This window comes from Dasypus novemcinctus, chromosome 2, assembly GCF_030445035.2.
Source record: "Dasypus novemcinctus isolate mDasNov1 chromosome 2, mDasNov1.1.hap2, whole genome shotgun sequence".
NCBI classification, from domain to species: domain Eukaryota; kingdom Metazoa; phylum Chordata; class Mammalia; order Cingulata; family Dasypodidae; genus Dasypus; species Dasypus novemcinctus.
The window spans coordinates 140,662,578-140,684,661 of NC_080674.1; the positions used below are offsets into that span (position 1 = coordinate 140,662,578).

At 54.3% G+C, this 22,084-nt stretch overlaps 1 protein-coding gene across 3 annotated transcripts in view; it reads right to left on the reverse strand.

Annotated features, from left to right (window-relative positions):
* Positions 1-22,084, reverse strand: part of FSTL4 (follistatin like 4) — a 412,000-nt gene that overhangs the window by 126,905 nt on the left and 263,011 nt on the right. For all 3 annotated transcript variants that reach the window (XM_071210010.1, XM_058278689.2, XM_058278685.1), the window contains 2 exons: positions 4,474-4,667; positions 525-660 (listed from right to left, as the gene is read on the reverse strand). In XM_071210010.1, coding sequence (XP_071066111.1) covers positions 525-660; positions 4,474-4,667 — 330 coding nt within the window. The remainder of the gene's footprint in view (positions 1-524; positions 661-4,473; positions 4,668-22,084) is intronic.

Genomic DNA, 22,084 nt, shown 5'->3' on the forward strand with positions numbered 1-22,084 from the left:
AGTTTTTTGGCTAGAGCACATCCTTTTTTGTTCTTCTCCCATGGCCCACTGCCTCTCTGCAGCATGGGCCGCCCACTCTCCATTGTCGTGGGGTATTGATTGCTCCCTGCCCTGCCTGGTCAAGCCTTCTGGAACCTCCTGAGGATTTAGCCCTAGGCAGGGCTCCCCAGTGGGGCCAGACCACGTCTGCCCCCTCCATGTACAGACATAGACTCCCACAGGGGTGCGTGGCCAGCCATGCCCTCGCAGCCTAAATCAGAGTCCTGGCATATGCAAACAAAGCGAGAAACGTCTTGATCCGGGAAGGGACGGGGCGAGTGTGTCCCTTCCCCATGCATTCTCCTTTCCCCCCTTTTCTTAAAGATCAGGCTTGTTGCAAAGCAAATTCAGCTGCTCTCCCCTCAGAAAGAAACCAACCTTGGAGACGATGGAGGGCAGACTCCAGGGCCCTGACACTGTTTTGGGGCGGGAATGCCTGCGGGAAGCCGCGGGCCCCGGGGGGGCCAGGGCTGGGCCTGACTTACGGAAGGCCGTGTAGAACTCGCGGAGGGTCAGGGAGCCGTCCTTGTCGTAGTCATCGAACCGGAGAAGCGAGCCCGGCGAGCAGCCCAGGAAGTCGGCGGCGGGATCCTGCTCCTTCATCTGCTCCTTCATCGTGTGCTGTGTGGTGGGGAGGAGGAACAAGGCGGGGCTGAGTGGGCGCTGCGGGAAAGCGGAGGGGACGGCTCAGGGTGCACACAGAGTTCTTGGGTTTTGGCTTGTCCAAATCCCTCATTTTAAAGCAGTGCAAACTGAGGCTCAGAGAGAGAAAGGGGCTTGCCCACAGTCGCACAGCGGTTGGAAGAGTTCTGGCCTTTCCCCTCTGGGCAGACAGACCCCGGGCAGCTTGAGCGGGGAGGGATCCAGGCGGCCTCCCCCTTCGTGATGCCGGTGCAGAACAGAGAAGAGAAGGGGCCGAACTCAGAGTGGGAACGAGGCCCTCTGGCTCCCAGGCATGCAAGCACCACGTCCTCTCCCTCCCAGGCAGTCCCTGCCTCATCTCGGGCCACTGGCCCCCCAGCTTCAGCCCGCCCAGCAAGCGGCAGCTGCAGAGCTTTGACCTCGGCCTGAGCCCCGCTTCTCAGCCCAGCTCTTCCTTCCAGACACACAAACGCCCACTCTTGGGATTGTGGCCCGGGCCATGGGTGAGCCCCTGTGACCTCCTCTCTGGTCATGCCCCCCCTCCAGCAGGACCGGCCACTTGTCAAAAGGAGACTAAGGGTAAAAATTCCGGGCACCCTCACTCAGCTGGAGCCGAGGCCAGAGCGTCTGGGATGAGAAGTCTTTTAAGGAAAATGCTCAGAAGGAAATCTCAGAAGAAAGGAAATGATTTTCTTTTATTATTTTGGAGGGGGCAGAGGCATTTTCTCTTTATTTAACATTCTCAGCTTGGCCTGCTATATTAAAGGCAATTTAATGTGATCATGTTACAAAATATGACCCTTCACCCAGCCAGTAAGTGTGTTCTATAAAAGGGAGATCAACCATAACACCCAAGATCAATCTTCCAAAGATGGAAATTTCCTTTTGTCTCTTTCTGCATTGGAAATTGATGAACTTTTCATAGGACTAACAAGTTCCCCTCCCCCCCCTCCCCCGCACTCCTTTGATTCAGTGTCAAGGAAAGACCCACTTTAGCTGTGCTTAGCTTGGCAGATTTATGAAATGGCCTTTAAATACATTAAATTTTAAAGAGGAAATCATAGTCCAATTACCATGCTTGTTAATGGTTTCAGGTGCCTCGGGGCACATCTTTGCCGGGTCAGAACGACATGCCCGGGAAGGGTCTGTTTACCTGGCAGCTCCTGGGAGCCGCGCGGCCTGTCTGGGCTGCCTCTGTCCAGGAGAGCACTGCTGCCTGCCCTCAGTGCGCGCGGAGGCGGCCGGTGGTGAGAAAGACAGATGGTTCAGCCTGCTGGGGATGCCACTAATGGGACCTGGGCTTTTCCAGAGCAGCTTGGGCCATCTGTGTCCCCTGTTCCTGGCTCTGTCCCTTGGGGAAGTGTTGGGTGTAGCTGGGGGCCGAGTGCTGGTGGAGGTGGTGACCAGCCGGCAGGGCGGGTGTCCCAGAGGCGTGGGCGGCATGTCTGCTGGGATGCAGGCCCCGGATGGACTTGCACGTGTTTGTTGGGAGCGGGTGAGTCGATGGGGTCTTCGGCTCTGTAACTACCAAGGTACCCCTGGGAAGCAGGTTTGGGGCCGGAGGTTCTGCTGGAGTGGAGGAGCCTGAGGGAGAAAACCTACGTTCGAGCCTCTGGGCAACTGCTCCTTACTTGGGTTTTGCAGGCTCTCATTACCCCCCATAGACCTTGAGAGGACAGCCCCAGGCACTGCCGGGTGCTGTGAGGGGAGCAGGGGGTTGCACACCAGCCCCGCTGGGTTTCATCTTGGCTCCATCATTTCCTAGGCAGTGACCATGGCTTGAGCAAGTTGCTTGGTCTCTTGGAGCCTCAGTTTCCTCATCTAAGGAAAATATTTGTGAGGGGGGGATAAGAGTAGCACTGACTCACAGCTGAGGGCAGCTGAAAGGCTTTCGGAGGAAATTATCCTAATAAAGATGGCGATGACGACAGCGCTAATACTGACCACTAGCATTTATTGAGAACTCAGCATGAACCTGAAACGATGCTAAGAACTTCACATCTTGGCCCTGTGAGGTTCACAGATAAAGAAATGGAAGCACAGTGAGGAGAGATTGTCTCCCAAGATCCACTGCTAGTGAAGGCTGGAGCCCGGACGTGAACTCAGGCAGTTTGCCTCCAAAGCCTGCATTCTTAGCCCCTATGCTACACAGTAAGGATCCAGTCCACGTTTACTACATCACAGATAAAGGGTCTAGCGTAGTGTCAGGCACACAGTAGAACCTCAGTAAATGTGAGGACACTCTCTACTCCAATCCTTCCTAATGACCCAGCTGCAGGCTTATAAGGGCACCTGTGCCATGTTAGGGATTTCTTTAAAGTGGCATCAAGGATGGAGACATCCTTGTTGCCTATCCTCTGGGTGGACACTCTGCAGCCTCCAGGGAAAGCTACCCCTGCTCGAGGAAGCTGACTGAGCCTTCCTTGCACACCTACTATGCACCTGCCTGGTGTGGTCCCAGAAACAAACTGGCAGAGCAGGAGCAGGAACCCCTTGGCCAGCACGGTGCGCTAGTTGGGCCTACAGGGCCCTCCCTGCAATGGCAGAGGGTGGCCCCAGGGACTGGGTTGCTTTTTCCACACTTCCTTATGCTGCAGACACTAATGACCCTTGTACTACCTTGTGGCTGTACAGAGGGACCAGTGTGCTGTGTTCAAACACACAGCCTTTGGGGAGAGAGGCAGCATTTCAGGCATTGGCTGCTCTTCTGTTTTAGGAAAACCTTTGGATTGGGCCCTTCGGTTTGCAGAATTAAAGCCTGAGCCTTAACCCTGAGAAAAATAGCAGAGAAATTCCCTTTCTTTAGAAAGTAAAAGGGCAGAGCATTCCCCTTAAAATGCCAAGAAGCAGGAGGTGGGCAGTGGAATGTGGTACCAGGGGAGGAGAAAAGGGACTCTGCCCCAAATCCTGGGCCCCACAACTGGCCAGCATTGTGTGCAGTCCTGAGACTGCCATCAGTGGGATCTAGGAAAGGGGCATCCAGTTTTGAGTTGTTTTTCCTTGTCTGCTCTAACTCCTTTCCATTCCTCACTGTCTAACTCTACCCCAGAGCCTGCAGGAAATGCTATTTCCCCCAGCAGAGAGGATGGGCCTTGGAGGTAGACGGAGGATCAGATGCCCGACTTGGGGCACAGCAGGGCATGCTGCAGGAACCTGGAGAAGAGGTTAGCAGTGGGCCAGCAGGGCCCAGGAGGGGCTGGCAGTCATGGATAGCAGGGGCAGAAGGTAAGAAGTCCCCAGGTGTGGACACAGGGCTGCCTGCAAGCAAGCAGGCTGGAGTTTGGGCTCTTTATATTTGGGTACTGGAGAATGGGGCTATTATAGGGTAGAGGGCTTGGGGACACTAGGTCACAGTGACAAAGGTATTTGGTGGAAATCAAATGCTGCTTCCTTTTAACCTTCCTGCTGAGGGAAGTAAAGGATTCAAGGAAGAAAAGATTTATGTCCTAATTAAAACATCTGAGACCAGCCCCTCCCAAGTGTGTGTTTGCCAGCTAGCTGAGAGCCTTCAAAGCTTGTTCGTAAATATTGGCTGAAGGTGGCTGGTGGGAAGAAGAAACTGGCATAATTTTGTTTGCAAGATATTCTCAGGGGTGTTGATCACAAGCTCTCCGACTCCTGGCGGGGAGGGAGAAGGGGCTGTCTTACAGGAGAGCGGCCGCCCCCGTGCCCCCACAGAGACTATTAGGAATGACTTTCCTCACGTGGGCCTCCCGTGTTCGCCTCGGGTTACATGCTGGACACAGGAGTGGATTCCTATGTAATTTAACTTCCCCTGAAGGCCTTACCCACCTGAGCCAGCTCAGAGCCGCTGAGGCGGCTGTCGCCATCCACGTCCAAGTCCTTAAACAGAGACTCCACCAGGAGGCGCTTCTGGGAGGCAGGGTCCTGTCTGCTGTTTTCTTCTTGGAGGGGCCGCAGGCGGGTCTGGAGGGCCAGAAGGACGTTCTTCAGGCGCGCGTAGTCAGCCACGGTGCAGAAGTCACCTGTAAGACAAGATGAGGCGATTGCCACCGGACTTGTCCCCTGCTCTGGAGAGCACTCTCCTCCGTCTGTCCATTCATCCACCTCACCCACAAATAGGTACTGGGCATCCGTTATGCGTGGTGCAACGTGTAGAAGAGACTTGTCTGTCCACCTGTCCATCAACCCATCCCACAAATACTGACTGAGCACTTAATACATGCTATGCATGAAATAAGATGCCATCTTCTTATGAGCCTTGTCTTTTTACCCTGTATATTCTTCACAGAGAAATCTCAGTAAGTGGTTTTGATGGTGACAAAAACTTCATAACCTAAAAAGTCAGGTGCCAGGGAACTGGTGCACACAGCTGGTGGATATGGGATCTTAGGAGGCTCTGCTCGGAAATCCAGTGGGCAACCAGGCACCTAAGAACATGCCACAGAAGGACAGGCCAGGCCAGGCTCCTCGCCCTGGCTGCTCCCTCAACCGCACAACCTGTCCTCTCGGAGCTTGGGGAGGGGGGGCGGACACCTCCTCTGAGCTGTAGGCTGCCCTGGGTCAGGGGTCTGTAGGTAGAAAACACTCCATCACCTGCAAGTCAGGAAGCCATCAAGGTGGGGAGCCTGTTTGTCCATCTGACAAATATTGAATGAGCACCTATCACATGCCAGACATAGCGTGAGTGCTGGGTGGAATGAGGAAACACGTTCAGGGGGACTTATGGCTGTAGTCCCACAGAGGCTTCAGGAAAGCCAGCCCCAATTCCATTTTCTAACAATGCGTCTTTGCCTTAATCCTACCTTAAAAGCTGTTTTCAGTACTTGGCCCCGTAGTTGAGGGCCAGATTTAGTTACCAGGACTAATAAGCCCTGCTTAAGTTAATTATGTACATGCCCAGAGCTGGCTTACTTCAAAACAAATATGTGTACACAAGTCCATGACCAAGAAACAAAAGAAGCTGTACGAAATTAACAGTGAGCAGCCAGCGCATCACTCTTAGCCTGTTATCACAGGCGTGCCTGCTGAAGCTTAGCAGCACCGCCCGGTGCTCAGCAAATGAGGCCTGTGATCCACTGTGACACGACTCAGTTTATCTTGTAGGGCTCAGCCCATAAGCAGGGCTGCTGAGATGTTAGCCCCTCCAGCTCAGCTCCCCACCCCTGGGGATGGAGGACTCCCTGCGCAGGGAGCATGGGCGGGGCCCCTCACGGTCCATCACCACTGCTGGTGGCCAGGGCTGCTGTGGATGGGCTCTCAGGGCCCTCCCCTGAATTTCAAGCTGGCTCAGGACACCGGGTGTGGGATGGGGCAGTCAACATAGAGCAGGGCCCTGGGTCTGCTGGGCTCCAGTTCCAGCTCTGCCACTGCCTGGCTGTGTCTCCTCGGACTAGCCACCTCTGTGGCTTCATCTGTGAAGTGGGGATGATGACAGTACCTCCCACACAGGGTTGTTGTGAGGATTAAGCTGGATGTGCACGAAAGGGCTGAGGACTGGCTTGGCACTGAGCAACGTAAAATAATACCTACTCTCCTTAGCATTTCTGGAACGGCTTTGCTGAAGATCAACAAACAGGGAGGCTACTTGGCGGGGCAAGTGATGATGGGGAAGTGCATCTGTTTGTTTTCTCCCTCCCTCTTTTGACAAGTCTGAATGGCTTAACTTCTTTTTCTTATTGGTGTTTCTAGATTTTCTTTCAATTTGGGACCAACTGATTTCCATCAGAAACAGATGCCCACTACCATTTCCTCCTACATGTTTGCTTAGAAAAAAAGATCAATTGCCATGATCAATATAATCAGATCTATTTGCTCTCTGGAAGTCTCCATGTCCTGACAAGCATGGCTCCCTCCCACCTTCCTACATTTACCAGCACCCTTCTTTTGCCTGCTAGGATATCCAATCCTGGGTGTTGGTAGGGCCACCGGCTTGCAAGCCTAATTCTCAACTCAGTATTTGTGTACAGAGTTGAAAATAGTGCCTGGGTCCCCCCCTCAACCCACTCCCACCCAGGGGAAGATGTGGCTGGCTGCTGTGTTTTACCTTTTGCTGGGCCTGGATAAAGGCAGATGAATAGCCTTGCCCAAGCTATCGGGCTATGGCCTCTACCCCCAACACCGACTGAAATCCGGTACTGGCACATGAACCAGAAGTCCGGCTGCAGTATGTGAGTGGAGAGACACTGTTGATGTCAGTGGTGGTGAAAGCCTCCGTGTGGAGAGTTTGCATGGATTGGTACCGGAGCGGCCCTCCAGGCTCTCGGGACAGGCTTTCGTACCCAGATGCCAGGAAGCTGGTGTAACGGCTGATGGATATGGGATCTTAGGAGGCTCTGCTTGGAAATCTAGGGGGGAAGCAGGCGCCTAAGGACATGCCACAGAAGGATGAGTCAGGCCAGGCTTCTCACCCTGGCTGCTCCCTCAACCCCACAACCTGTCTGCTGCCCAGTGCCAGGGGTCTGCAGCTAGTAAACACTTCCCTCACTGGCAGGCCCGGGAAGCCATCAGAGCAGGTCCAGCTGGGTGGACTGCAGCTACGTTCCCAGGCCCTGTGCCTCCTATCACAGCCTCCAGTGCACTGAGTGCCAGGCTCCTGGCTTCTCCACCCTGGACCAGCACCTCCAGTACATGTCCAGAAATAAGCCTGGAGGAAAGGGGTGGGTGCCCAAGTCTCCAAGGGTGAGCTCCCTGGGCCCCCAGCCCTGCCCCTCTAGGGCCCCCACCCTCCATGCCTTCCCTTTACCAGCATTTATTTGTAAACTCTGTGCCAGACACTGTGTGGCTTGCTGGAGGGCACGATGGAGCTTCCAGTCCAGGAAAGACTCACGGTGGTGGGAGTTTCAGAATAAGACAGCAGGCATCGTGGAGTGGGAAGCTAGTGAGGTGGGGGCAAAGGAAGCTTCTCTTCAGGGAGGAACGGTTAGGATAGGCGTGAAGGATGGGAAAAGTTTGTGGGAGAAGGAGGCAGAGGGAAGTCCATGCCAGGCGGCAGGCAGAGTGTCCCGGGCAGCGGGCAGGGCAGTGGGCCTGAGCATCCAAGACAGCTGGCGTGCCTGGGCCCCGGGGCCGGGGGGAGTGGAGCACCATCAGGCAGGAGGGGGAAGGGGGCGGCTGGAGGCCGTGGGAAAGAAGGTGTGGCGCTCCAGCAGGATTTCAAGCTCTGTGGATCACACTTGTCAACATGTTCTTTGTCCTTTGTTTCCCTTACCAGGGTCCTCACTGTGTGGGGCCCTGGGCTGGGCAGCCCCTCTTTATCCCAGGTGCAATTGTCTTTAAAAGAGTCCCAAGAGAGGACTCTGCCCAGCCTGTAAGAGCTGAATCATTGATCCACTATTACTGAGCACCTCCTCCACCTCTGGGGCACCCAAAGCCCTGGGGAGGGGGGGGGGGGAGGGGGGGGGGGTGTCCTGGGGAGTTCAGGCACCCGTGGAGATGCTCACTTTCCGATTCAAAGTCCAGGCTCTCTCATTGGGAAGGCCTTTGGTGCTCCTTCTCCAGCAAGCACTGCCGCCCTTTGGTGGCTCCCACCTTGGCTCTGAATTCTGCAGAGGGGGAGCCGGGAGGAGAATGTCCTCCCCTGCCCTGCTCCAGCTCCTGGAGGCAGAGACCTGCATAGCTGCTGCTTCCAGGCAAGTCTTCATCTCCTCCCCCCACTGCCGACAGGCCTGGGTTTCTAGGTTGGAGAGCTTCCTAGCAAGGCGTGTAAAAGTGGTAGTTTACCAAGTCCTGGTTTTATTTTTTCATTCCCACCCTCCTGGGTTCTCTGTGACTCATAGAGATGGAGCAGTGGGTGCTTGTGAATCTGCCAGACCCTCTCCTTAGCTAAGGGTCCCCACCTTGCTGCCGGCCTTAAACATTTGTCTTATGATAAAAGGAACACCTCTATTGAAGAGCACTTGGCAAGTGCAGCGTCGCATAAAGAGGAAGTACGTCACCTGTCAGTCACCTGCTGGAGGCTGCTGCTGATGCACAGCCCGGTCAGCGTTCAGGCTGGCCCCTCTGCACAGGTGACACAGAGCCCACTAGTGACAGGAGCTCGGGCCCTGTGTGCTGTGTGGGCTCGAGGCCGCCACCCTGCAGCCTGCTCTCCGATCGCCCTCCTCCCCTTCTGAAGTTCCATTCTATCTGGGCAAGAATGGGCCATCACCCAAGGGCTCTGGGGCCTCCTCCTCTTCACACAGGGCCGCCCCTGCCCCCCAGCAAGTCCACACAGGTGTCGAGGGGTGGGGGTGGGGAGGGGAGCAACCGCGGCAGCACCGACCCCTGGAGCACACGCCTGCCGGGCCCTGTGCGCGCACGGTCCTCCCCCTGGAGTGCTCCTTACCAAACCTCCACAGCGCTCACTCTTTCACTTGTCTTGGCCTCTGCTTAAATGTCACCTGGCCAGAAAGGCGGCTGATGTAGATTAGCACGGCCCGCCCTCATCATTCTTGGTGCCTTGGCCCTGTTTGAGACAGGCTGGGCCCTAGGGAGGGAGGGAGCAGGTCTCCCTGGGGTGGGGCAGGGCCCAGCCTGAGCCTTGGTCCCTTTGGAGGGAAAAATCCCTAGAGGGGACGAGGCTTGGGGACCACAGCACCCCTCCCTGGAGCTGACGGGGCTGCTGATCAAGATGCTGTTGAGAGTGGCCACGGCCACCTCTTCCTAAGGAGCCCAGAACCAATGCCAGCGCCTCTCCAGACCAGCCGGGGGCGGGAAGGGAGGACGGCTGGAACAGCGTCAAGTGTCCTCACTGAATGGTGCAGAGATGGCGTGACTTCCAGAGGCAGGTCTGATGGAGGACTCTTGACCCTAACTTTCAGCTCCGAGCCTGAGCACGCTGTGAGTAGTGCGTGTAGAGATTAGCCCAGGGGGAGCTGGGAGGGACTAGACAGGTGGGACTGGGAAGAGAGAAAAGCCAAGAAGGAGTGCTAATAGTGGGCAGCCCCTGTGGGCAACTGGGGTCCAACCCCACTGGGGACCTCTGAGAGACTGTGTAGAACCCTCTTCAGAATTGTTCCACTGAGGTGTGAGGAGCTAGGGCATCCTTCCATCAACTTCCAGCCCTCATTATTTGAGGGCTGCTCCTGGGGACATTAACTACCCCCCCCCAGCACTTTTGACCTCCCCTAATGGGGGCTAAGCTCAGTCCTGAGGCTAGAAACTGCCCCTTCTAGCACATGCCTGAGGTTGAATGCAATTAGCAAGTATGATGGGAATTGTTCTCCACCAAAGCACAAATAAGCTCTGTTGTGACTGAGGGAAGCTGGATGGGGCAGTATCGGCATCTGCTACATCTCCTTAATGGGACTGAAAGTCCCAAGCAGACAAGGGCTGGATGGCCACAATACATTATGATATTCAGTGTGTGCTGAATGAATGAATGAATGAATGAATATGGTTGAGCGCCAGAGTCCTATGGCTCCAGTGCAGACTGTGCTTATACAGCAGCCCAGGGGTGGGACCAGCTATAAAACCTTGTCTGGGGTCTTGAGGTGGAGACAGACTTTATCAGAGGCTGCCACATTTACCTGCTATCATCACCACTGGTGACTAACGTCACAAGGCTGGATGGAGCCCCAGGTGGGGAGTCTGGAGGTCATCTGGCCCAGAGTGTGGCTTACATGAGATGCTAAGAAAGGCATCCACTCCCCTGCCCTTCCATTTCCTTACCTTAAAATGGGACAACAGTAGCCCCCTCTCGCACCTTATGGGGCCATGACAGTAAAGGACATGTGAGAGGACATTGCAAAGTCCAAGCTGCCAGCAGACCTGAGGTCTGCTCTGGATGAACTGGGCCCAGTGCTCCACGGGAGCAGAGGCACGTCTCACTCGTCTTTGTCTCATTCACCATTGCCCAGACCTGGCACAGGGTGGTACTAAATCGGTGTTTGAGGCTAAACAGAGGAGGGATGGCAGCCAGGATTGCCTCCATCCCTCCCAGCACCCTTGGATGTTGCTGCTCCAGGGCCTCTCATGGAAGAGGTTGCCTGTCCTGGCCAGCCCGACTCTGGCAGGCATCCTCAACTGGCCCTAGGAGGGGCCCGGCCACCTTCCCACATGCCTGGGTGCCCTCCATGCACCACTGCCGGCTCGACCTGCCCCCCGCAAGGTCCTGGACTTGGTGCCAGCACATGTGTGAGGGGCTCCTCCTGTTCCCAGACCAGGCCTGCTTTGGCAGATAAAATATTGATCAGCCTGCTGAGGAGCCTAGAGTGTGATCCTATTTTCATGTCAGAACTTGGTAATGAACTACATTTATCAAGCCCGTTCTCCATGAGAAAGGTCAGCTGCAGATCTGGCTAAGTTGTTATGACACCTCATTAATCTAGTTCCCTCAATAATTGTCCCTCTTTGAAGATTCTAATGTTCTCCCAGTCCAGCCACATTCCCTTCACAAGGAGGGAGATTAGTATGGTGGGAGCACAGGCACATCCACATTTAATTTTTGAGCAAAGGGAGATAGGAAGCAGGTAGCAGCCTCTGGAATTAAATGTCCATCAAAGGAACATTTCTATTGCAAAACAAAAGGAAGTGAAGAAGATGTTTGGCTCTTCCATCAGCCACTCACCCTCCTCCACCCGGAGGAGGCCCCGTTCTGGACATCAGGGTGGGGGCAGGCTGGGGAGTAGAGGAGGCCCCGGCTGCCAGGACAGGAGGGTGGTGCAAGAGACCGGAAAGGGGGTCTCCCTATCGCCTCCTCCCTGCCCCCATTCCATCACCCAGTCCCTCCAGCTCCCTCTCCCACAGTCAACTCCCTCTAGAGCGGCCCCTCTTCTCTGCCCCTGCTCTTTATCGCAGCCCATCTCCATCACTGCACTTTTCCCAATCTATAATGACTGTTACTTATTCATCCACGTGTTGATTGTCAGTGTCCCCCGTCAGAGTGTAAGCTCCATGAGAGCAGGGACTTTGCCTAGTCTGCAGATGCCTCCCTGCCCCCTGGCCCAGTGCTGGCATAAAGGCGCTCAGTAAATGTCTGTGCAACTGTGGGAGCCTCGGTGGGGAGGGGGCAGCAGGTGGGCTCGAAGAGTAACTGCAGCCCTGCCCAGAGAAGGGGTCATCTGAGCCACCCTGAGCCCCAGATCTGCAATTCTGAAGGGCGCTGGGGTCCTCGAGGGTAGGGGGACTGTGTGTGAGACGTGGCTGCAGTCGAAAAACAGTGCTTGAGTGTGGTATATGAGCCACGCTCATTGGCACACAAGTGGACTCTGCCTTACTCAGTGGGTCACCCCCAAACCTGCCAAGGTGTCCCCACAGAGTGAACTGGCCAGGCTGGGGGGCGGGTGGTGAGGTGGTGAGCCACAGAGGCGCTGCTGCCCCTCTGCACACGAGGTTGCGCAGAGACAGCTCCTTCCAGCTGCCCCTGGTGGGCACCCAGTAGCTCCATGGGAATCACCCCTGGAGAATGAAAGTTTCTGTCCTCTTGTCCTGCCATTGCTGGACAAGCCAAGAGGCCAGAGGGGGCCCTGATGCTCAGAGCAGCAGCCCAGCCCGGGGGCCTGGGGGTGAATTCGACCTTGGCACAGCTTTGGGGAAGGTCCAGTGCCGTATCTGGGCGCTGATCAATAAATGAGCTCAAAACTGACCCCAGCAACTCTCTTTGCTCTTGGGGAGACTTGTACATATGGGCAGAATAAGGGGTGCTGGGAGTTCCCTCCCTGGGGAAGCCCTGCATTTCAGGAGTCCCTGCAAACCCTGCGTTGACTGAAGAGGGGAATGCAGGGTGCTGATTACTTGCCACCACGGAAGAGTGCATCTGTCATTAGTGTAGGCCACTCCTTTTGGGGATGGGTGTGTGCCCAGGGGCAGGGGGTGGGAAGGAAGGATGTGCTGGGTGGGGCTGGTGGGTTATGCTCTGACAGGACGACACGTGGGGAGTGGGCCTCTCTTTTCCCAAACCACACAAGGACATCCCTTCAGAAACTTCACAGTAGCCACCACGGACTGCACACTTGAGCCACACCAGCTGGTCCCCCAGACCTGCCGTGACCTGGCAGGATGGCCCAGCTTTCCCTAGGCAGGCTGGGGACAGAGCTCAGGTGCAGACAACCTCACCTGGGAGCACCCCGGGAGGAGTCCAGGGGAGAGGCAGGATGTGCCCAGGCCCTCTGAGCAGTTGTTGGGTCTTCTCACAGCAGGAATCCTCCCACCCCCGCATTAGCGACACTCATTCCCACATTGTCCTCAAGCAGCCCACTGAGTAAAGCTGCGATCTTTATCGCCGAAGCCGAAACTTGACTTAATCGTCTAGCACCGACGTTACAATTGAATGTGGTTGCGTTGCACAGGCCTCAGTTGTGATGTGCCATTCTGAGGTCTATTTTGAAACTGCTAAGCTGTGCAAAGAGCAAGAAGCATTTCACCCCCAGATCTAATTTATGAGCCGCTGTAATTTTACTGGAGTTTAGCATAAGAGGAACAGATGTTTAATTTGATGTAAATTCACGAACAGTAACAATCTTTCTGCTGCCATTTTTGGGAAAATTCAATTAACAATAAATGCCAAAACCAATGGGCTTATCTTTACGATACATTTTCGCTGCTAATATGATGTCATTTTAGTGGCAGTGCTGACCGAGCCACAAAAGTTTGAAAATGTCAGGAGATTGTTAAACACACATGATATGGTCTTAATCTCCCTGGAGAACCACAGACAAGTCCTCAAAGTTGTGCTTCCTGGTGACCTGACACTGGCTGCCCCCTGCGGCCTGTGACTTCTGAGGGAATGGGTCACAATGCCCCACAGTCTAGTGCCCCATGGAGAAGTTCATATCTGTTCATGGCCCAAGTAAGTTGGAGCTACTCATGACTCCGGCCTTGCAGGCCCTGCCCCGTCTGGCTCCACCCACCACCTGCTACCTGCTGGAAAGTCATCCTGCAGATTTTGCTTCCAGGTGCTCCTTCCGGAAAGGCCCTTTCTTGACAGCATATGTTTTCACCAAGGCCCAGCTCCACAGAGGTACTTCTGTCCACTCCAAACCATATACTCTGCATCCTTGGTGCTTGAGCACTGAGGATTTTATCTTGGTCTCTGTCCTGTCTCCTCCATATACTGAGCTCCCTGAAGGCAGGATTGCTCTCCCAATATGTTTGCATCTCCTGCACGAGTATCTTCACCTCCTAGAGAACATGGCTAGCGGGTACCACGTGGTCCCCACCCAAGGTCTAGAGGACCTTGGCCAGCCTCCTTCCCCTTTTATTGAGAGCTCCTCCCTCACTTGCCACAGTCAGAACACTGACCACAGGTCCACTCATTAGACAGAGGGCAAAACTGAGGTTCAGTTTGGGGAAGGGACATGGTCAGGCCATGGAGCTGACTAGTGGGAGAGTCAGGACTAGAACCTGGGTCCCCAGACCCGTGGTCCATGGTCTTTCAATTATAGGTACAAGGCCTCAAGACAACCAAAAGAAAAGCCTCTTTAATTTGGTTTTCCTTAGAAGAGCCCCAAGACAGGCCTAGGAAGAGTGAGTATAGGGGAGAGCTGCTAGTTTGAGGGGAAAGTTGCTATCTGAGAACATTTAGCAGGTTCTCAAACTTTGGTCTGCATCAGAATCACTTAGAAAACTTAAAAAAAAAAAAAGCAAATTCATGGTCCCACCTCTAAAGGGCCTGCAGCAGCAAAGCTGGGGTGAGACCTGGAAAGCTGCATTTTTAACAGGGACTCAATGCCCGTTACTCACTGACCACACTTTGGAAAATGTGGCCTTTCAGCAAGTGTCCTTTCCTGTCCCCAGCAGGGCTCGCTGGGTTTGAGGGTTGACCAACTCCTAGGAGGGGCCTGGAAGGGTTACCTATCACGGATTAAGTCTGGAAGAGAATCTGGGTGACTGTCAGAAGATGCCTGCACCTTGGCCAAGGCCCAGAGACAGAGCCAAGAAGCTCCTTCTGACCTCCTGACCTCTGCATGGCACAGATGCCTTAGACTCTGCTCTGGCTGCGAAGCCGAGGCCGGCACAAGGCTTGCAGGGAGGAAGGGCATGGATACAGGGCTGAGTTCTGTCTCAGTGAGCTCCGGAAACTCACCTCCTGCTGAGAGAGTCAGCTCCCTCAAGGGCTACCTGCCAGGGTCTGGTCATACCATGTCCTGGGTTCCTGCACCAGGCACGTGGGCACTTCGGCAGCCAGGTGGCAGTTGAGGGAATCCAGGGGCAGGAGCTTCTTAGAAGCAGCTAGGTCCCATCTGGAAAAAGCCCTTCATCTTTCCAAGACTCAAAGGGGTGTCCTAGATCAGTTACCAGTTGTTCTTTTCCTTAGTGTCCGTAATTGCCAGCCCAGCTGGGTTGAGGGTGCAGGGCTCACTTTGGGACCACAAACAGATCCTACACTTCTAAGGCTCTATATTGTTCCTGGGTCCATACAACCCTGGGTTCAGGGACCAAGTTCATGGGGACCTGATGCCCTGTTTCCCAGCTGTGCTGCACCAGGGCTGATTAAGTCCTGGAAGAACCTCATCTCAATTTTTGCCCCAGTATCATGTAATTTAAATTAACAAAACCTCCCAGACCTCTGTTAGATAAATGGTACATTTGCTCATGAATGCCTGGTTCAATTGATGTTGCTATACAAGCTGCTGTTTGACATTTACAATTCTCTCTTTTATTCCTATTAAAGAAAGCAAAATTGGTTGGATTCCTGGGAGAGGGAGCCACATGCACTTTTTATGGTTGACTGGCACATCTCTGAGGTGGCCTCAGAATGAAAGAGTAATGTTTGAAAACTTGAATAAATGCTAAAGCCCCTGTGGCATTAAGAACTTTATTTTCTTGCTGTTGTGTTAGTGGCCCGCCCCCCAAATAGGTTTCCTAATAAGTCACCAGTTAATTTTTGGAGGGGGGTACCAACTCCTTCTATCCTCTCACTCCAGTTCTTCTGCTGCCCTGTCCAGGAGCTCAGCCACTGCCCACTGCCCCCTCCATACACCCAGAGGGAAGGCAGTGCTGTTGGACCAGGGTGTGGCCACCAGTTGGGGAGTTCGGGGTGGACAAGGGATGGAAGAGTATCTCCACCAACTATTTAACTCCACTGATTTCGTTCCTGAGGCTGGGAGCTTTCTCTCTCTAAACATCTAATCAACCAGAAGAATCCTGGTGTGGAGATGGCAATAATTTAACTCCACAGGTGTCTGTGATGTCCAGCAATGTAGCTGCTGGTCTTTGTGTGGCCACCCAGGGACAAAGGGTCTGAGGCAGTCTGTGCCTTAGTGAGTGACCACGACAAAGACTACTGCTACACACCGGAGTGTAAGAGTCGGCAGAGCAGCTCCTGGTTCACGTGTGGACTCATTGCACATCCAAGAAATCTATAGAAATGGGCTCAAGAAGGACAGTGCTGTCCCCAGGAGGCATTTTCAAATTTTATGGAGGTGGTTTTGGTTGTCACAGTGATTGGGGGAGCCTGGTGGCACTTAATGTGTGAGGCCAGGGATGCTAGTTTCCTACTGTTTAGGGAACGGTCCTGCACAACAAATTTCTGCTGGCCTGGCGTCTCATACTCATTTTCAAATGTCCCAGTGGATGGCCATGTAAGTGAAAGTTCTGGTGATTATTATCTGAGCCTAGAATCTGACAACATATTATATACAAAGTGTATTTTGCCAGGATTCTAGCCCATAATGCATTTTTCCAAGGATGCAACTATGCTCTAAGTTGTACATTTTGTTTACAACTTTATCAAGAATTGTTCTCCATTTTGGGGCATCATGTCTCCAAAACCAGTGTCACTTGATTACTCAAATTGTCAAGACGCCACACCTTTCGCAGGCTCTCTGTGCCGCTGTTGCATTTACAGGGATCCAACGCAGAGATGTTAACATCTAACCACTAACAGTGTGGCTGGTGCCCCAACCGCTCCTCCTGAAAGGCACGGTTCATGCGCATCCCTTTAACTGTGTTCTCCTGTAGATCACAGTTTTAATAGGACATATTCATTTCAAGGTAACAAAGGGGGCTTTACAAAATCTTTGCTATATAAAGTGGCTTTAGGTCTCCAGGGTTAAAGGTGTGATTTACCTGAACAAGTGGAATTTGTGGGCCTACTTCTTTCCACACTCCTGAGCCTGAGATTTTTAAAGACCAGTGGAACTGGTGTGTGTGAGTGTGTCTCAAGGCGTGTATATGGTGAACCGGTGATGTACGGGCTTGTATGTATGTGCAGGACTGTGGCTGCGCTGCGTGCACATGGTACACCTGTGGGCTAGCCTGTGGGAAGGCTGCATGCTGGGGCAGCAGCCCCAAGTGAGAGGCTCCCCCTCCGTGCCTTGGAGGGGAGAGAGCGTGCAGCTGAGGAGGGGAGACGCCCCACAGAGGGGCCCCCAGGGCAGTCCTGTGGGCTGGGTCTGCCTCCCTGCTGCCCCCTTTCCCCAGATCTGGGCTCCTCCCTGCCTCTGTATTCTCCAGGGATGCCCCCTAGGTGGGACATGAGCCCCTGGGGCAGCAGGTGAGGGGGCAGGGGCACGGCGCTTCCTGACCGGGTATTCTCACGTCCTGGCCGGGGCTGGCGGCCTTTCTCTCGCCTCCATGCGGTCTCAGGAGGCTTTGCTCAGGAACCGCAATCTGCAGGCTTTGAGCTGAGCCAAAGAACCACTGGATTTTGAAGGCAACAAACAGGTACACTCCCCTATGGCTTGAGGGGTGGGTGGACTACAAATCAATGCCCTTGTGCTACCGTCTCCAGAAAAGAGCTCCTCACATTTCACAGGCTCCACATGTCCACCTGTAGACGCTTTGCTGGGCTCATGGGGACATTTTACTTAGAGGAAAAGGTGCTTGAGGAAAACTACTCAGAACAATCGCAGGAAATGGGTCTGCTCTAAGCAGGGAATGCGTGCCCTGACATGGGCTGGGCAGTAAATGTCGTTTCAGAGCAGAATTATTTGAACAGGAATTTTTAGATCTGAGATGACTCAGAGAAATTTCCTGAGCTTTGAAGATTTATCTTAACCTCTCTGAGTCATACGATTCACAATAAATCCCAGGTTAAAACAAAACAAAACTCCACAACAACTCCAAAAGAGAACAGCGGCCTTTTGGGGAGAGTTTTGGAGCATTTCCAGAGCTTGAGCTGCCGGGAGCAGAATGAGAAGGCTTGCTTTCCCCTCGTCTGAACCGCTGTTCTGGGATTAGCCACACAGGAAACGTATTAAAATACAGGCAGCCCATGGAAGTAGCCCCTGAAACCCTCATGTCTGTGCAAGGGGGCCCCATGGGGATCATGTGGCACAGGTGCATGAGGAGCTGCTGAGCTGGGTGCAGGTGGTGGCCCTGGGGAGGGGGGCAAGGGGCTCGGAAGAGGAAGCCTGGGACACGGCTCATCCGAGTGCTCAGAAAGCTCCTCTGCCTTCAGTAAATTGAATTATTCCAGACACATCTCGGCTGTACCATCGTGTGTTCTGTTCACTCCCCAAATACTGCTAAAGCAGCAGCCTGGTTGGATTTTGCAGACTCTCACTAAATTCGTGTGCTGGACACGGCTCTGGCCGCTCCCTGCCCTCTGTATTCCTCAGTTCTCTGATCCTGAGAACGGTCCTGGCTGCCTGGTCCGGCATGTGAATGGATTCAGGACCCACAGGGACTCTTCGGATCCTCAGAACAAGAGTGTACACTGACGGAAGCCTATTTGGGGGCGGAGAGGGGTGTCCGTGGCCGCGGCCTGGGCTTACTCACACCTGGGATCCGGCAGCTGCCCAGGAGTCCCTGTGGATAAGGTACAGCCCCGATGCATCACGGCTCAGCACATTTTGTCTCAGCCTTGGGGTATGTTTATTTAACTGTCTCCTTTGAGTTAGGCTTTGAAAAGGTTGTTAAAATTTTCATGAAGGACTTTCCACGTAGAAAAGCAAATACCTTCTGAGAATCATCTGGTGATATTCAAGAAACACTGCTTGATAGTGATAATGACTCCTAATAAAAAGGAGCCATCAGTCATATCAGTCCATTGCACCCTCATTTTTGTTCTTGCTTATCCCCTAATGGCTCTCTGTTTGATGAACATAGTATCCTGGCGAGAAAGAAACACTGTCTTTTATTTCTTTTGGAGGCTGCAGCATCTGGCACAGCGCCAAGTGCACAGAGGGTGCTGGATAAACCGTTCTTCCATGTGCAGACAGACATACACAGATGGAGAGGTACGAGACACACAGACAGCGGCGGATTCAGCGGCTCAGCTTGGGGCACGGCTTCTGTGCCGGCTGCTCAGCCCAGCCTCGCCCACCCACGCCTGCCTCCAGGAGACGCACACAAGCCAGCCCACCACGAGGCACAGGCCCGGGCCCCCAGAGCCGGAGTCCGGGTGCCTCACTTTATTGATTAGGAAACCGAGGCCAGGAATGGTACGATGCCTGTCTAGGGACCAGGGAGTTGTGAGGGAGCTGGGCTCCTTGCTGCCTGGCCTTCGGCACCCCACATTTATGGGGGCCTTTCCTTGCCCTAGCTCCACCACCTTCCCTGCTAATTCCAGCCTCGTAGCTCGTGCAAGGAAACCCTGCAAGATGGAAACCATCAAGGGGAAGGGAAAGACCAAGGAGCCTGTGACAAGAAGACAGGATTTTCTTGAGCACGTGGAGGATGTTGAAACACTAAAGCACAGGTGTGAGGGCCTCTTCCAGGGCAAAGTTCATTGTCATTAGCAAACTGGCAGACCCTCCTTTTCCTGACATCATCCTTGGCTCTGAGGTCCAGGCGTCTAGGCTGGCCATTTCATCCGGCACCTGGAAAAGCAGGGGGCACGAGGATGGGGATTTCCAGGTCCTTTCAGTTGAGAGGAGTGACCTGTAGCCAGTTCCCAAGGCCAGTGTCCCTTTAGGGGCAGCAGGAACATGAGGCAGAGCTGATCTGTTCACTGGACAAGGTCCCAGGTCAGACGGGCAGTGGAGGGTGGGTCTGAGAGGGATGGGAAAGAAAATCTAGAAAGACCCATGTTGCAGGATATTCTTCAGGCCCTCAGGTACAGAGCCTCAGGATACAGCTATGCTTGGGAAGGTGAATTGGGCTGGACCCCAGCCTGAGCCACGCGGGGCCAGAGCTGAGAGGGGCTTCAGTGTCCTCTGGGGCATCAGAGAGGATCATCCACGGCTGGAGGAAGCTCCGAGATCTCTAGTATCTACTTCATGAATAATTTTTACCGCTTCTATTCAAAAGCCTCTCCTCCTTTGAGTGTTCCTGAACACTGGTATTACTGAGTTCCTAGGTGGCTGCTCCCTGTTCTAAGGCAGCCCTCATGATCTCAGCCAGCCTGGGGTCCACCGTGCTCAATGGGCCACTGACTTCCACACTCCCACGGAGCTCTTCTTTGCCCTCTGGATTTTGCTCTCTTCCTGGGGAATATCTCCTCCTCCTGGCGACTTCTAAGTAAGGGTTTTGGTTGTCAGCCATCTCTCCAATTTGTCATTTCTCCTCTTTCAAAAGGCAGCCTGAATAGTGGTGCTGCTTGGGTGGGGACTGGGATGGGGCAGGAGGGGAGAGCATCGGGTGCTGGCCATAGGCTGATCTGGGCGCTAGTTACACAGATACGTTTTTTGTGAAAATCCATTGAGCTATATGCCTATGATTTATTTATTTTTTGGTATGTGTTATACTTCAATAATACATTTATTTTAAAATGGCAACTTGACGTTTCTCGACATCTAAAGCACGTTGGTCATTTGGGTAGTCGGCTTTTCTACTCAGCCAGGCACAGGCCTAGGTACACAGGGGAGGGGTGGAGGGACCCGAGAGGGTCCCGCTTGGTGCAGAAGCAGCAGCAGTTTTCTCCCTGGGACTGCCTCCGGGGCGTGGCTCTGGTCAGCTAACCAACCTGGGCCCGGCATGCCTTTGGCCAGGCGCGGAGCTGTGCACCTTCCCTGGAGGAGTCGCAGGTGCCTCAGGCCTGGGTTCTCTGGGAGGAGGTTGGGGGCGTGGGTGCTGAGCAGCCTCAGGAGGAGGAATGGAAGAGGCCGAGGGGCAGGGGATCCCTCTGCCAGGAGGGCCCTGGCCCCAGGTCCTCAGTTAGCTTCCGAGAGGTGTCTGACCAGAGCTCAGTCCAGAAGCTCCGACGGCCCGTCCCAGGCCACCGTCCACACCAGCCCTGGGAGCAAGGCTCCCAAATCACTGTGTGACATACCACTTCCCACGCCAAGGGCTTGGCGCCGCAGTGGGCTCTTGACTCAGAGGCACTGGCATGGAGGGACTGCTCAGGCAGCCCTGGGCCCTGCCATCCGAGGGCCCCCTTGGAGGTCCCTGAGCACATAAGCCTGGTGTAACGGGTCCTGGGAGCCCTGCACAGAGCAGGTCCTGGTCTGCTCTGCCACCTTCCTGGGCTCCTGATGTTAGGGGGCCTGAAATGAGGTCTCAGGTGCAGATGGGGACACAAGCTCCATAGCTCTGGTGTTGGCTCATGTGGCGCAGAAATGGACCACAAGGGCCTCTGCTGAGAAGGGGCCAGGATGGGCCTTTCTGTAGCCTCACCTCATGGTTCGCTCATGCCTGACTCGTCAGCCCTGGGGACGGTGGTCATCCCTGGACAAGCCCCAGCCTCCCTTCCTCCCAGCCTAGGCACGCTCAGTCTCCTCTGCCTCCTTGTCAGGGTCCAGCTTATCCTGTGGACACAGCTCAAGCCTCCTCTTCTCCTGAAATCCTTCCCTGGCCAGCTCTTTCCCCTTTCTGGAGCAGAGTTGGGAAGATGCACTTGACTTTCCCCTTGAACTTCCCTATGCTGCTAATTCTGTTCCCAAATGCATAGCACCACACCCTGCCCTCAGAGCCAAAGCGGCCTGGTGTCCCAACAGCAGGACTCTCAGGATGGGAAGGACGGCTGGTCCTCTCGGCAGCTTTCACACCCCACATGCCCCCGAGGGATGCTCAGGAACTGTTTGGGGACTAATTAATTGATCCTCAGCAACATGACTTTCAGATAACTTACACTGAGGGAGTGCAGAGAAGTTTACTCCTCTGAGGGAGATGATTTAGAACCAACCTGAAGGTCTGGTTTGGCAGAGATCGGCAACCCTGTAGCTCATCCCTGCTCTGTGAATTCACGAGCACGTGAATTACTGCCCGTCTTACCCCGACTCTAGACTCCAGGCTGAACATGTGCCAAAGAGGCTCTGGGCAAAGAACTCTGCACCCTAGCCACTGAGCAGCAGCCCCGCTCATCTTGAGACCCCAGAAAACATACATCCATCCTGCCTGCAGAGCTGGGCCGTCCAGCTGGGGGAGGAGATAGGCTGGAGCGGGTGGGGGTAGGAGCACAGCGGGCCCTGAACAGTCCCAGTGTTCGCTCCTGATTCCCTCAGCGGCCCACAGTGACAGGGCGAGCATGTTGTGGCAGCTGCCTCTGCCTGCAGGGAGGGGAGGAAGGGATGCCACGTGTTGTATTTCATTACCTGCCCCATCAAGCCCCATCAACCCAGGGCAGGCTGAGGAGCTGATCGACAAAGTCCCTGTCTATACTTGTCACCACATCCTCGCCTGCTCCTCCCACCTCACC